Here is a 13684-nt window from a genome sequence, read left to right as displayed (position 1 = left end):
CAACCTCCACCTTTATCACTTCCACCAGCTTTATTTGATCTCAATTTGCAGGACAGAAGGTCCTCACTGACAACCATAGGCAATGCATGACCAGGGCAACATCTCTGCAGCATAGACTGAAGATGCAAAGGTTCAACAGGCCAAGGTTCTTTTTTGTTTAGGTTTTCTGATTGACGTTAAAAATTACATACAAGACTTAAAAGGTCTCTGAGTACTCAGAAAATGATAATGGGGAAACAAAATCTCACAGTTATCCTATGATGTTTCAAGATTTTGCATCAGAAAAAATACATACTGAGATTGCGTATAGACTGTGTATATTCTCTGCCAGTCTTAAAATGCATCTTTTTTTTCCATTTACTACTGGGATTTATTATTATTTGTCTGTTAGAGTTATGAATTATCAAAAGCAAAATGACAGAGAAGTCTTTTAAATAAGGCAAGACAGACTAACACCAAATGCTCTTTAGGAAAGCATCCTCTGTCAACATGGATAACACACGCTTCTAGTACAGGACAAGCAACCCCATCTCACAGTTCTGTCTATCTCCCATTACCCTGCTCCTGTAACGTAAAGGCACTGCTAGGTCTTACCGATGTACAAAAGATGCAGCTGCATTCCTGAAGAGTGGTCATCTTATCCAAGGAGTATTCACAGAGACATAGCTTGCAAGTGAGCAGGGGCTCCAGAGCTAACTCTCCAGCTTCTGACTCGTCAGCTGTCATGGTGTGAGGACAAGCCTTCCCAGCAGAGCCCATCCGCTCACTAATCGTCCACTCAGCCTGAAAAGAGAAATCAACAGCTGAAACATCCCACAAGCCATGTAGTCACTTCTCATTGACCTGAGAATTTACAGCTCAGATCCATAAGAGCACCTGCTCACCCAAATGTACTACTTTGGCATCCTGGTGCCAGTCTCACACTTCAGGCCATTCAAAATTTACCAAGAAGGTGCCTGAGAGCCCACCTCCCCAAAAGGCCTGAACTGGGTTGGGTTCTCAGAGAATATTCACCTTGCTGGCACAAAGCACCTCAGTCAGGCCACTTATCATCAAATTAAACGCCCCCCCTCCCTCCCCAAAACCAACACTCTCACAGATGAGACATTACCTATGTTATATGTACCAGTATAGCGGTCAAAGCCCTCACCAAAGTCCTAGGAGCAGGGATCTGACTTGGGACAATAAATTCTGAATTAAAAAAAAATAAACTGCGTTCATATGTACATAAATATATACATCACTCTGCCCTTTTGAATGGGCCCTTTGACATGGAGATGCTCAGAATAGCTGTGTTTCCACCACACATTATGTCACAGCAGTGCTTAGGGAAGAAATTTCTATCCTTTGAGAAGCAGCAAATGAAAACATCATGCTCACATGTAATGTTTTATGACCTAAAAATTTGAAAACACTGCACCATAACCATAAAAAATTCCAAGACCCTCATTCTTACACAGTAACATTGAAAGAAATTAAAGAGAATATCCTCATGTTTAAGCTGAAACAATGGAAAGCAAATTCGCAGATTTTATTCAGCTCAAAATAGACAGTGGGGTTCAGTGCAGCATTTAAGGTACAGGAAAATCTATTCCCATGTCCAAGAAACTTGGCACGACTTCCACAGACCTGCTTCTAAATACACTTAGCTGATGGCAAGATGACCTTCAAGCACATTTCTTAGAAGCAGAGACCTGGTGGCCGGCTGTGCACAGCTGCTTGCAGCAGCGCCAAGTGAAGTGCAGCTCTGCTAAATCTAAAAAGCTGCATGAACACGAAAACAACAGAGGACCAAGACCTGTCCGTGTGCCTGTCAGATCTGACATCTCACAAGGCAAACAGGAGACTCGAGCCCTTTGGTCCACTTCTGCTTGCCTCCCCCACAGTCCTGAGCGTCCTCGTGGCAGGGCTGACAGGTCACATTCGGCAGCATGTCACTGCTGCTGTTTTGTGGCTCCCGGAGTGGCCAGGACAGCTGCAGCCAGTCAGTGTGTACGCGACGTGCTGGCTTGCAGTACCTGCTGAATTCCTCCCCAGAGGAAGAAATGATGGTGCTCATGGAGCTCGAGGGATCAGCGCACGTGAAACCTCACCCCACAGCTCCCACCTCACAACCTGACGCACAGCCGAGCCCCATCCCCAGGCCTGCCCCGTGAGCCTCATGCCCTGTGTTCCCATGGGTCTGCACAGGGACCCACATGATGCACATGATGCCCCCCACAATTTGCTCCATATGGCTGCAGAGCTGGAGCTCCAGCATGGCCAGAAGCCCTGGAAGGAAGCCTCCCTCTGAGTCAGGGACTGCAATACTCTTCTGTAATTACTGCAATGGGGTGGGGGGCGGGAACGGTGAGTCACTGGAAACGCTATGGCAGATCAAGAACTACCTGTTATTTAAAACTACACGCTAGACTTTATCTCAGTATTTAGGAGAATTGTAACGCATTTACTCAGGTATGCTTTTCAACAGCAGCTGCATCTGTACAGGTAAGCTACTCACCCCCACGCTGCATGGATCTGGCATTTCTTCATTTACGCGGTAAAAAGTAGCAATGTTAAGAGGAGGGATGTACAAAAGAACAGGTAGGAATATTTCAGGATGTGGGAATGGATATAAAATGGATACAGCTGCTTCCAAAGTCAGTGTTCGTTTTAGAACCAAAAGGGTTACGACCCTGCATGCTTTTATTAAGGCAGCAGTAGAAAGATTCGGGTGTATGACTGAGGTTTAGGGCTAGGGGCTAATTTTAGATGGCCTAAATCTGGCGGACCAGAGGATCCAGCCCCAATGCAGCCCAGGCTAGCTCACCTCACCGCAGCCTCATTAACCCCGTCGGGGTTCAGCAAACAAAGCGAACAGGGTCGGAGCCACGGAGACAGCTGTGCAGCCTGCCTGCACAGCCCCTGGAGGAGGCACTGTGGCTAGCAACAGCAGCACTCCCTCCATGCTCCCTAAGGGGCCAGGCTTGTCCATAAGTAGTCCTCCAGGTCAGGCTGGCACAGGCAAAGCTGTTAGTACCTGAAAACCTGCCCGTCAAAGAGGGAGCAGATGCATGGCCTACTTGGCCCGCTCCTTTTCTCAGAGCAACCCAACCAGCTGGTGTCTGCTTCTGCCCACTAGAATTGTGACTTCTGCTACTGCTGCCAAGGGAAGCACGCAAGGGGAAGAGTTAATGGTTACGGAGGAGGGTAGCGCCATCCAACGGCAGCTGGGCTCTGAAGAGAAATCAGGCCTGAGGAGGAGGCTCATTCCCATGATCAGATCAGACGGTGGAAATGATGGGGAGAGAAAGACACGTGTCTTCCTCTGGTTTTCACCCTCCACTCCTTCTATTCTTTCCCAACACATCCAGATGCATTGTCCTCTCCCAAGCTGTCAAACAATCTCCTCAACTTTACTACCCTGGCAGAACTGACTTTTCCATACGCTGCAGTGAAGCCGTGAAGCTCCACCTCAGTTGCTCCAAATTTTTATGGCTTTCACTTTGCTAGGCTTAGTCCCACAGACTGTCATTAGTTAATTATACATTCATTAGTTCTCTTTACAGCGGATTAAAATTCCTACTGTAATTACAAGTGAGTGCCCAACAGTTTAGGTTGAAAACAAAACACCTTGGATGTATGTGTCGTGCAGAGGAAGAGGGAGTCACTGAAGAATGAGTTGAGGACAAAGAGGAAAAGACCATTCTATATTTGGTTATATTAATAAAAGTGACCTGAAATAAAAGTAAATGGGAAGTCTCTGAAAAAAAATGGACCCTGATATAAATAAAATACATTTCTAAGCAGTAAGATCTTCCCTTTCATGCTCACAAACACAAATGACCCATTTAGGATAGAATCCCAAATAAAGCAAGAAATGCATCACTGAAACCAGAATACAGCACCTAACTCCTCACAAAAACCTCCACTGAACACCAACACAGGCTCCATGAGATGTTGTGGAATAAGGACGAACAGATCTCAAGGACACTCTAACCCAGAGGAACATAATAGACTAAATTCTGCACCAGCATAAGTTGGTGGCAAGGAAGGGTCAAACTGGCCCCAGTGTGCGTAAACACTCATGAACTGTAAGGAACCAATTTTTTTTTACATAATTCTATCAGCCACGTACATGCACACACAAACACACAGATCATACTCCTTTTACATTGCACAGAATTTCCAGGAAATGGGACGTATTTCCTCAAATTGTAGGCTGCCCACCTTATAAGGAAGAAGGACTGTTGGGAAGACTCATCCTTCCCTGGCTCTGACAGTAACGGTGTTGATGCCATAGGATAAGGCAGGACCAGAAAGTCTGAATGAATGTGAGCGAGCTGTATGGGGTCAGTCCTAGGAGGGCATAAACTGCACAGTCACCAGGACCACAGTTTGCTAAGCACTCAGACCTGTCAACGTTTCCATTTCGTTCATCTGCCTGCAGACACTTTTGCTTTGTCTCTGGGAGGTGACAAAGCTTTGTGCTTTCACGTAGCACTGAAATGTCTCAACACTATCCATAAGCAAGAAAACATTAGAGTGTGCTCAAAGTGGAAAGAGAAAGGGCTCAGGGGGGTGGGAAGGATAAGTACAAGCAGAAACACTAACACGAAAGCAGTGGAGATTTAGAGCAAAATATGAAAAACACAACAAAACCACTGGAGGAAGAAGCACAGAACTTATCTGCCTTCAGGGCCTCCTGACACCACGGTGTCTGGTGTCTGGCTTTGGAAACGACTTCCTAACAGCAGATATCTGCTGTGCCTACTTCTAGACAGGTACCCGTTGCAAATCTTGATATTAGTGTCCTGAAGTGTAAACTATGAACTCCCTGAAGTGGGAGTGAGAGAGCAGCTGGGTGGGTGTCTGGCAGCCAGCCAAGGTCAAGCCACCACAGCTCCACAGAGGTGTTAAAAATTGATGCAACCTAGGGCTGAAACTTTGCCTGTGAGCACGCATTGTAAGGTAACATCCTTGTTACAATCATACAAAGGCTCACTTGAGTCTGCCCAGGTGCCTCAAACCAAGATTACCAGGCTCAAAGAACAAAAGTTACTCTGTATATGTGATAGAGCAAACAAGCCAGGCAGTCTCCTGAGCTGCAACATCAGAAGGACATTGTCTGTGTGCCTGCAATCAAGTCACTGTACTTAGCTAAAAAAATGTGTCTGAATGTGACTTTCACCACTTAGAAACATCACATAAAATCATGAAAGCCTTCTGCACTGAAGCTGGAGGAGAATGAATGGATTGTATTCAGCACCGTAAGTCATCCTTTCATTTTTCACATGCTGCATCCAATAGCAACAACAGAGTTCTTGGAGAAGATACTTAAAGCCTTGTGTTTACAAACAATTCTGCTGAAGTTAGTAGAGCTGTATGCTTTTAGCTGAATTCGAAGTTTAAAGGAAGTCAAGAAATGTACAAACATGAGACACATTGCTCCAGGAAACATTAATGGAATAAAAAGGGTCCTTTATGTGTTTTTCCCGGTGGGCTGGTGTGAGCCTGAGCCCATCCTGTGGGGCAGGGTGAGCCCTGACAGTCCCCTCTAGCCCAGCATCCGCCCAGGCTTGCCATAAACCAGCACCCAGGCACGGACTTTCATACACATGGAGGAATCGTAAAGAGGTTGGGGTTACATTTAAGATCATGTGTGGGTCTAACACATAAGATAGCACTTCCCCATTTTACAAAAAACATTTTAGTATCAAAACAAAAGTACTCACAGCACCTGTGCTAAGCTCCTGTTTAGTGTACCAGGTATTCACTGAACTTTCTCGAAGAAACATTTGCAAGCACTGTAATTGTTTCTCATGCCCTAGAGACTTTTTAAGTACTCCACCCATTATGAAATGACTTCAATGCCATATAAAAACCTGTTTTGACATTGTTCAGCTCAGGCTTCTGTTGTTTCCTGTAACTAAGGTTCCCCCCTTAAAAAATAAAATAGAAAAAGAAAACTACCTGAAAAATACAAGTGTTCAAAACCAATGCTAAAAATCAGACCCTCAGAGAAAAAGAATAATTATAGAAAGATTTTTAAAATATAACAGAGTGGTATTAAGATAACAGGGTCAGATCATAGAAGATATAAACTGAGGTATGAAATTAGGACATGTGAAGACAGCTGTCAGAAACCCACATTTCTATCAGCTTCAGCAAAACCCCATCATTACCAGTTTTGGTTACAAGTCCTTAGCTGTCCCAACTCTCTCAAGACAATGTTATTCAAAATTCACTTCTAAGGCTGTTTTTTTAAACTCAACAGCTCTGCACAAAGAATTAGTCTGAATCAAGCGTACTAGTACTTCTGTGGTCTAGTAGACTGACCACTAAACCACAATGCATTAATTTCTCCTTCTTTTGATATGCACTGGCTACACAGAGCTACCTATCTAGTCCATGCAGCATTACTTATCAAGCAGTGATTCAGTAAGACTGTAAAACATATGATTAAAGCTCCAATTCAGGAAAGCCTTCATCTTCAAGAAGGACATTTAATCATATGTTTAAGAGCTCCTGTGTATCAAAGCCTGACTATTCTGCTTTATTGCAATGAGATATGAACACGTTAAACAAGTACTTAGATTTTCTGAAATTGTGGTGTCAAAAAAAAGCAACCAGATCCGCAAATAAAAGGTCTAATTTTAAATACATTTTTAATATATTCAGAATTACTGTATTACATCTGTGCCTTAATACAGCAAGCCAATGACTTGATTACATGCATGTACAAGGAAAACCCATTTCTGGATTACCATAATATGCTACCAAGCCGAAGCATTAGCGAGAATAGAAGTATTTCAGTATCTGTTCTCTTTGAGCAGGTCTTAAGAGAAGTCAGATGTATAGTATTACAGACAGCTTTCTGCGCTGTAAAATCTTTATTTTAAGAAAACTTGTTTAAAGAACTAGCAGCCTAAGTAAACGTGCTGTCTGGTACATGAGAACACACTGAAGGCGACTTCTCTCACTTGTTTTCACTGGAATGCCTGGAAAAAAAAAAAAAAAAAAAAGAGTCCTTGGCCTGCTGATCAAGAAGCATTGGCTGTATGGAGTATTTTCATATCATACAGCAACCAAAAAATAAATATATCAAATACTTTGAAAGGGATGTAGTGAGTGGGAAGCCTCTTGCACAAAAAAAAAAATGTAAGGGACAGACTGCACTAATTAAGAATATCATCTAGCTTCCCGTAAGGCATTTTTATACCAGCACTTTAGGATGCCTAAAACACACATTGAACAGCTTCCCAAATCTCACATGCACCAAATAATTTCCAATCATTCTAATAAATCAAAACATCATTAGGGCACAGGTAAATCAGTCTCCGCAAGTCTTTGAGAGTACACTTGTTGGGTAACATCTCTACTGTACTGTAATACTGTGAATAACTTTGAGATTTTAGAACACCAGTTCTTCACAGTAACTTCTAGCAACCCTACATCACTATGTCCTCGGGGAGATTTTTTGCAAGAAGACCATGAATATTAACTGAATATAACAAACAACTTTTTTTTTTTTTCTTTCCAAAACAGATGTGACTTTTTGCAACTGTGGGAATACTTTATGTGTTTCCTTGCAATACTGCTTTAGAATAAGCAAGGGGAAAAAAAGTGGGCTTTTCCCCCTTCCATTCCTAAAAGCTGGGCAGTCCAAGAAAAGGGAATCTAATAGCTAATGGTGAAATAAATGCTGCTACTCCCAGCTGACAGTCAGCTAGAAAAAGCACTTTCTGATCACTTAAAGATAAAAACATGAAGACTGAAAAAGAAGTAATGCAGCCTGTTACTAAACTGAAATGCATAATCAAAACATGGTCTTTGTCTCTCTTCAATACTGACAGGAGCCACACAACGGCAATATAACTTGAATCCATGAGGACGGGAGTAAGCCCTTCTGCGTGGAATCAGGTCAGACCATTGTGTCGCAGAAGCCACCACCTTCACCCAGTTCTGCTGGAACTGTGCTTGAACTAGGACATATCCAAGTTCAGGATACAGCTCTGTCAACACTGTCAGGCTGGAAAGCCATAGCTCCCTGCACCAGATCTACTGGATGTGAGCCCTGGGCAGGCCTGTGGGCATCAAATTTGGGATGACCCAGATGTATCAAACTTACTATGCCTGCGCAGCGTGACGATACTGGCCACAGGCAGCAGGCTATAATGATATGTTTGGTCCTGCAGGCAGTCAGTAGCAGGATTCCCCTAAAGTTTTTTGTTCGCCCTGGCAGTCACAGAGCTAAAGAAAGTTGATCAGTACAAAATGCAGTGAAACAGGCAAACTGCGTATTTTGGCATCAAACATTTCCAAATATTTCCAAAACACATTGAAACAACAAAATTATACCAAATAGAATTCCAAGTATTGGTTACCAGGGTAAGATTAGACTCTAAAGCTTATCTCAGTAACACCCCCTATTCTTAATGACACTATGCAACATCTGTTAATGCTAAGCTACAAGGAATTTCCACCCAAACTAGTTTGGTGCACTTTACTTTTAACTTCCTGTTGACAAGAGGTAATATACCACTATTAAATAAAAACACACTCTTCATGATGTTAATGACAAAAGCAAATGATAGGTCTTCCTTTCTGACCACATGAGGGCTTTTGGTAACTGTAGCATCTACTAAGTAAAAAGGAATTGAGCTTTTGGGAGGTCAAATGGGTTGATAACTTGGCTAGCTGTCTCAGCTGAAACAGGAATAGGAAGTCAGATGTAACAATTTGCCTTTGACACAGAAAAAAAATGTTTATTTTTGTTAATCGCATAACAAAACCTTGGGATATGTTAACTCCTTGAGCTGGAATGTTTACAGATAGGGTGTGTTCAGAAGGTATTTGTGACATTGGCCTGTTCTAACATCAAGAATTTTTAAAAGATATTTGTAAACACACATTGTTAAAGTGAAAGCAATGGAATGTTATTTGACAGAGGGACCAACCTTCTCTGTTTGTTCATAGCATGTACTCTTCTGCTAAGAAGAAACTAACTGGGCTGTCGGGCTCCTCTGGCTGGAGATGGCTCCTTTTTCAGAGCAGCCAATGCTGTGTTTGGAGCAAGCAGCGTCCTGACTGCAAGGCAAGCAGGTCAAGGCAAGTGGAGACATGACACAAAGCCAGGCCTCGAAAGTGACAGCAAGAAACTTCTTAGGGCCAAGGGAAGCATGCAGAGTTTGCCAGAAGCCAAAGAACAACTCAGCTGACCGAAACAATGAAATTGATCCTCCACTGAATTCTGCAAAAACACCATACACTATAAAAATTTACTGAACACCATCTACTGAAAAAAATTAACACATATTAGGTATTTATTTTTAGAAAGGATGATCTCAGAAATGTTTTTTTCAGTGCTTGCAATGATACCTTTAACATCTCTCATTTCATTTTGTCAGGCCAAGAAAACTGCAAACTTGCAAGACCATGGTCCTACAATCTTTGTTCACTACAAGCATCGAAAAGCACTTTCACACAACTTTAGATTTACATCAACAGGAATCAAAGAATAAGTTCATTTTCCTTTTATAACAATTTTTCTGTGACTGCTCAGTGAATAAAACTAATAAGTATAATGTTTTAATTTGTCCCTATCTAATCTTACAGTCAAATATGCTGCCCATTATTATAGAAGAAACACGCTGTTCAAGGTAACCAAGATAAAACAGGTAAAACATTGAAAACTGCCCTTGATCCAAATACGTCTCAATGACTTAGAAAGCTGGGGGGACACACTACCCAGTGGTAACTTTCAAGTCTTAGCTACAATGACACTCAGTGAATCAAAGACTGGAAGTAAAATCTGAGGATTAGACCTTGGGGAAGTCACTATCACTAATATAAGCACTTTCCATTAAGAAAAAACATGAATAGCTACTGACTATACTGGAGTTTGACAAGAAACAATACAGTCATTAAGAAGCAATAGCAGAGGTTTGGACCCAGACATGAGCAGGTTGTTTTGAAACTAAACACATGCATTTACTGAAGTAATTACTACTGCTTCTTGCAACTGGTTATTAAACTAATCACAGTGTATCCCTAAACCACTCCTCTGCCAGCTACTCAATGAGCCCTACCAAAGTCAGCTGCAACTGGAGATGAGGAAAGGACAGAGCACTGAATGAGTCCCAGCTCTGGCCAGCTCTGCAGAGGCGAAGAAGAGAAGTAAACTCCAGTAACAATCCCCTAACTGAGCTTCTCTCTGCTTGTCCTCTCAATATCCACGTTTGCTCTCCCTCTTTTCCAGCCCATGCACGGGAAGAGCAATGAGCCCGGCATGCTGGGAGATAGATCCTGGGAGGAGTTCTGCTGCAGGCAATTCCTTCCATATTGTCTGCTGCCCCAGCGCAAAGGAGCCCCATGGTGCCTGCCCCATCAATCAGGATGCGAATATGGGGCATCTCTAACCTCTAATAGGCTTCCCGTACCCACTACTGAACAGAAGTTGCAAGCTATGCTGGAATAACAATAATAGTCAAGAGCATAAGACTAATTGTAGTTGAAGCTAACTATAACAGCTACATATTTTTAAATCACTTATATACTCCCACTTTTATAAATAAACACTTTTAACAGAGCATGATCTATTTTGCTCTGCATCTTATTAACTATGTAAGACAAATATGACATTTTCTTAAATTTGAGTCAAAAAACTTTGCAGCAGCTTGGCTCATAACACTGTCTATCACGCGATGCAATATTGTCTCATTGCTGCCCTGCCCTCTCCCACCTGATTCTCTGCATCCACCTTCTGCCTCTGTGTTTCAGGCATTAAGCACTCACAGGAAGGTTTTTGCCTGTACTGCGTCAAGCACAGGGAACACAGTTAGTTTCTCAGGGGCTCTATGCAACTACTTAGAAATCCAAATGATACTACAAGACATATCATAAAGCAGAAGTGTACATCAAATGCAGTTAGAAGTTTGCATTCATCATTCCCTCACTCCAATTCCAAATTTCAACCTTCATTACAGAAATAATTTCAAAGGAGAACAGCAACCTGTAAACATACAAGATTTCAGCCTCAAGAGCCTTAGTATCTATTAACCACCGGCTAGTCTCTACATGATCTTAGCCATGAAGTCGAAGCCCTGCCAGTGGGAGTGCTTCCAATGGCTCCAATGGACCTGCTTATGTGTGCAAAAATAAACAACTAGGAACAGCTGAAAGAAGCTGCCCCACTTCCCAAACACTCAGAAAAATTAGTATCTAGAACACAGCACTAAAGGAACTCATAGACTTACTATACTATAGGGTGACAATGTTACAGTAACCTTTCTAAAGATATCCTTCTGCTAGCTGGTCTTTTAATTATGACAATGACAACTAATACTCCTCAAATAGGCATTTTGTCCTCATTGTTAAGTAATTAGGAAAAGAAGCTATGGCAAGAATTCTCGACTCCTTCTGTGCTCCTCTCCCCGCAACTGCATGTTTCCTTCATTTGTTGTCCCATTCTCCCCAAATGGGGGAAGCTAAGTCAACAAGGGGCTTGAAACTGGTCAAGCCACATACACTGCTTGGGTATTTGCAATAAAAGCATTGACCAATCCAAAAAACCACATGTCCTTGAAGTAGTATCGAGTAAATTACGCACGCGCGCACGCGCGCGCGTGTGTGTGTGTGTGTGTCGCTTTTACTCCACTCCAGGCAAAGGGCATGATTGACTTTCCCACAGATCCTCCCTGGAGACTGTGATGGAGATTCCCCACCACTGAACCCATCAGTGCAACTGTGAAGAGGTCAGGAGGGTGCAAGATTGTATCCTCTTCATTGCGCAAAACTTCAGCAAGCAAGTTATTGCTGGCCCCGCGGATGTTATCTTAGCCCTACAATGGGGAAAGCCCATTGGGAAGGGTTCCAGGATCAGTGGTCAGCTGAGGGTCCACTGCTGTGAAAAAGCTTCAAGTGAGTGCAATGTTAAATCGCCCACAGGACCAGCTAGTTTTCTCCACTGACTACATCTTTGTAACCTTCTTTTTTTGGAGGGGGGAAGACCAGCTTGTTTTCCTTCAACATCTCCCCACCTCCACCCATCAGAATGCTTCCAGAATTAAGCACAGGCACAAAATTAAGCACATGAACTTTCCCATCTACTGCTCAGACACAAGGAGGGTCAGCCTGCACGTCGCAGCTTCTACTTAATCCTGGAATTTTCTTTGCATGCAAATGATGAGCCTATATACTAGCTGTCATGAAATGTGTTTTTACTTCTACGTACATAGGGGTTTAAAGCACGCAATTTTGAATAATTTGCAGCTATATGTACACGAGCAAGGAATTCACCCCTAAGCCACAGCAACATATAATACATAAAAGCATAAGTAGAGGTAGCCTTGAAGGACCCGTTTCAGTCCCTGAACACAGAGAAACAGCTCTTCTGTTGCAATGGTTTTTCCTTTTTGCAAACATATAGAGCACATAAACGTTTTCAGATCTGCACATTTACTCCCTGGCAGTCTGAAAATACAATAGTTTGTATAACCAAACATGAATATCAAAGCTTCTGTCAGACACCCAGACAGCGTCCACTCTTTGGGTAATGACTCACGTCTTATACTTTCCCTCCTCTCCTCATTATTACAACAAAGTGAAAGGCAGAAAAGCTTGCAACAGACACAAATACTGACATTCTCAATTAAAGGGGAGAAACATGAGCATGACAATAAAATGGTATTTTTTTCCTTCTAGTAAAAAGTAATTCTGTACTCTGTTTGTCTCCTAATCAGCATCTCTCATCTCTCCTTCAGACAAAAAGCATGTAGAACAACTCCCCACGATGGTTGTGTCTGCAACAAGCTCTAGTGCACAGGGGATGTGTTCTAGCATGCATGAACTCACACTCACAAGCTGGACTTTTCCGCAGCAACATGCTGGCTATAGCTTTCATGAACAGCATGTCTTGACTTCACCATCTCCACTGATAACAGCCCCAGACCAACACCAAAAAATACACCTTATCAAGTCCCAATTCTGGGAGCCCCACTCTGACTCACCCAATTGCCCTTATTTATGGTCTTTGAAGTCTGTCAGACAGGTACAGAATTTCTCATTAGGTTTTATATAAACAATTTAAACAAACAGTCCCTTGACTTCAGCATGTCTGGGACTGCCTTACTTCAGAGAGGTTAACCATTCTGTAGCAGGAGCCAGCTTCACATGTCCCAGATCGCTGTGCCTGGTGCTGGCTGCCTTTGGGACTCCAGAGACACTGACTCACTTGGAAACACGAGGCACAAGGATGCTCGTAGGTCCTGTAGTCGAATAGCCCAAACTCCACTGAAGTCAAAACTGTACTTGCAGGCACCAAGGACATTCAAAGAATCAGATAAGCTGATGGCATTTCTAATTACGGATTATGGATTTTCCCTTGGAGGCTGAGCAGATTCCCCTAGAAATACAGTAAAAAAACACCCAGGTCTTGGGCAACCCACAACATTTTTTCTTTATTATAATAGAATAAGAGGAACCAGAAATGGGGAACACTTATGTCATTGTGCGCAAGTACCAACACACACAAAGAGATCTAGGAAGCTGCATCAACAAAATGTTTTTTGTATAGCTACATTTTTTATTTGAAAGTGTGTTTGCAATGCAGTTAACCTAGTCATGCTCTCAAGCCTAGAAATTTCTACTCAGCACCTCTGCTCCTCCCTGGAAGACTAGGAGTTGGAAAAGTCCCACTTCAGCA

The 13684-nt window shown here is 42.7% G+C and overlaps 1 protein-coding gene across 1 annotated transcript in view; it reads right to left on the bottom strand.

Moving 5' to 3' along the window:
• The window catches only part of RNF144B (ring finger protein 144B), a 49074-nt gene that overhangs the window by 32099 nt on the left and 3291 nt on the right, over positions 1-13684 (bottom strand). Inside the window, exon 2 of the mRNA XM_009326508.1 lies at positions 595-783. Coding sequence (XP_009324783.1) covers positions 595-759 — 165 coding nt within the window. The 5' untranslated portion in view covers positions 760-783. The remainder of the gene's footprint in view (positions 1-594; positions 784-13684) is intronic.

Source organism: Pygoscelis adeliae, unplaced genomic scaffold (genome assembly GCF_000699105.1).
Source record: "Pygoscelis adeliae isolate BGI_AS28 unplaced genomic scaffold, ASM69910v1 Scaffold186, whole genome shotgun sequence".
NCBI classification, from domain to species: domain Eukaryota; kingdom Metazoa; phylum Chordata; class Aves; order Sphenisciformes; family Spheniscidae; genus Pygoscelis; species Pygoscelis adeliae.
The sequence above is the reverse complement of the archived record's forward strand: the minus strand, read 5'-3'. Positions and strand labels throughout refer to the sequence as shown.